At 66.9% G+C, this 1,691-nt stretch overlaps 1 protein-coding gene across 1 annotated transcript; it reads right to left on the bottom strand.

The window, feature by feature from the left end:
• Positions 1-705: 705 nt before the first annotated feature.
• Positions 706-1,101, bottom strand: LOC147992802 (uncharacterized). Its single transcript, XM_087539144.1, has one exon. The coding sequence runs from the start codon at positions 1,099-1,101 to the stop codon at positions 706-708; it is 396 nt and encodes a 131-aa protein (XP_087395270.1).
• Positions 1,102-1,691: the final 590 nt, after the last annotated feature.

A 1,691-nucleotide genomic window follows, 5' to 3' on the forward strand; every position in this document is an offset into this window, starting at 1 on the left:
CCTGCCACGCCCGTCGATGCCGTGCCGTCGCCGTCTTCACTGGCCGCCGGTGTCGTCGTCGTCGCTGACGAGGTCGACGTATTCCGGCGGCGTCCACAGGTGGGCCGGCGGTCCATGGTGCACGGGGGCGGCGGGCTGCAAGGTGACCGGTGGTGCCTGCACCAGTTCCTCCCGAGGCGAGACCTCCCGCTCCGGCGACCACTACGGCGTGGGGCACCAGTTCACGGCCCCCAGGGCGGCCGCCATCTGCTCAGTGGAGCACGACCAGCTCCACCCCTGGCCCACCAGGTCAGGGTGCAACGCGGCCACCGGCGGCTCCTCGGGGATGGCGACGTCGCCGGCCGCGGAGAGGGCCATCGTCGCCTCGAGGTCCGCCCATTGGCGCTCGTCGTGCGTGTGCATGGAGTCCTCCAGCACACGCGCCATGAGCCGGGCCTCCTCCTCCGTCGTCATACGAGGAGGTGGGGGTGGTGATGGAGATGGCGACGGCGACGGCGTGGGCGTCAGGCCGCGGACCCGCGTACGCCCGCGCGCCTGGGGAGCCGCTCGGGGCTCACGTGGGCGTCAGGCCGCGGACCCGCGTACGCCCGCGCGCCTGAGGAGCCGCTCGGGGCTCACGTGGCCGCTGCGGCCCCGTCGACGTGCTGGCGAAGAACGACGCCCGCCGCACGTCGTGCTCATCGCGGAACCACGTGTCCCACAATGTCAAGTCGGGGCGTACCTCTCGTCGTGGTAGAGGTCGTCCGGGAGGAGGCGGCGGCGGCGCTCGATCTCCTGGCGGCGTGCACGGCCGCTCTGCGGGACGGGCGGGATCGGCACGCGGTCGGCCGATAGATGCCAGTTATTGGGGAGGTGGACGTCGCTCCAGGGCAGCGGCGTCCTCGTCTCCCAATAACGGCGGCAGACGTCCGCCTCGATGTAGTGCCGGTCGCGCGAGCCAGCGGCCGTGGGCGCGATGGAGAAGGCGGGCGGCGCGGGGGCCCGACGTGGTGGCGATGGCGACGCGGGCTCCTCTTTCTTTACCGAGCCGCGGCGGTGTCCAGCCGAGGAACTAGCCTCGCGGTCGTGCTTGCCTTTGCGGCCGTAGTTCCAGAGGCCCATGGCTGCGGGCGGCCGGCCGGCGAGTTCTTGGCTAGGGTTTGGATTCGACACTGTCGGGATTCGAGGAGGCCGCGGGGTGGCGCGGGGCAGTATGGACGATGATCCGTCCACGCTTCCCACTTAAAGAAGGACGGCAATCGTTCAACATGCGGATGAGAGGTGAGGCCGCCCGCTCGTGCGCATTGATGTGGGCGGGTGGGAGGTAGGTGGCCGCCTGCCACGCGGCCCAACGCGAACGAGACACTCATCCGTTTGGTGTCCGTCGCGATCCAAACCCGACGCTCGAAATGAGTCGGCCCGGACACAAAACGGATAAGATGGGTTCAGACTGTCGTGCGCTGGGCCGCCTCCTTTGTCTGTTTTACCCCAAACAAACGGGGCCGGACAAGATAGGGTCACGCGGTAGAGTTGGCCTTAGCTATGCAAGCAAGGCCCAAGCAAAGCAACTAAATCATTGGTTGAAGGGCTCCACATAAATACAAGATGAATTTATGCGTAGCCGTGTGCATAAATACAAGATGAATTTGCCTCAGCATTTGCAAGATCGATGAGGCATCATCTGGCGTCGTCGTCTCCGAGAAGATAGTATA

The sequence above is a fragment of the Triticum urartu genome, chromosome 1A (assembly GCF_056163025.1).
Source record: "Triticum urartu cultivar PI428250 chromosome 1A, HENAU_Tu73, whole genome shotgun sequence".
NCBI lineage: Eukaryota > Viridiplantae > Streptophyta > Magnoliopsida > Poales > Poaceae > Triticum > Triticum urartu.

What these genes read in the sequence shown, in the direction of transcription:
- LOC147992802 (XM_087539144.1), bottom strand. Translation starts at nt 1,101, where the DNA reads ATGGGCCTCTGGAACTACGGCCGCAAAGGCAAGCACGACCGCGAGGCT.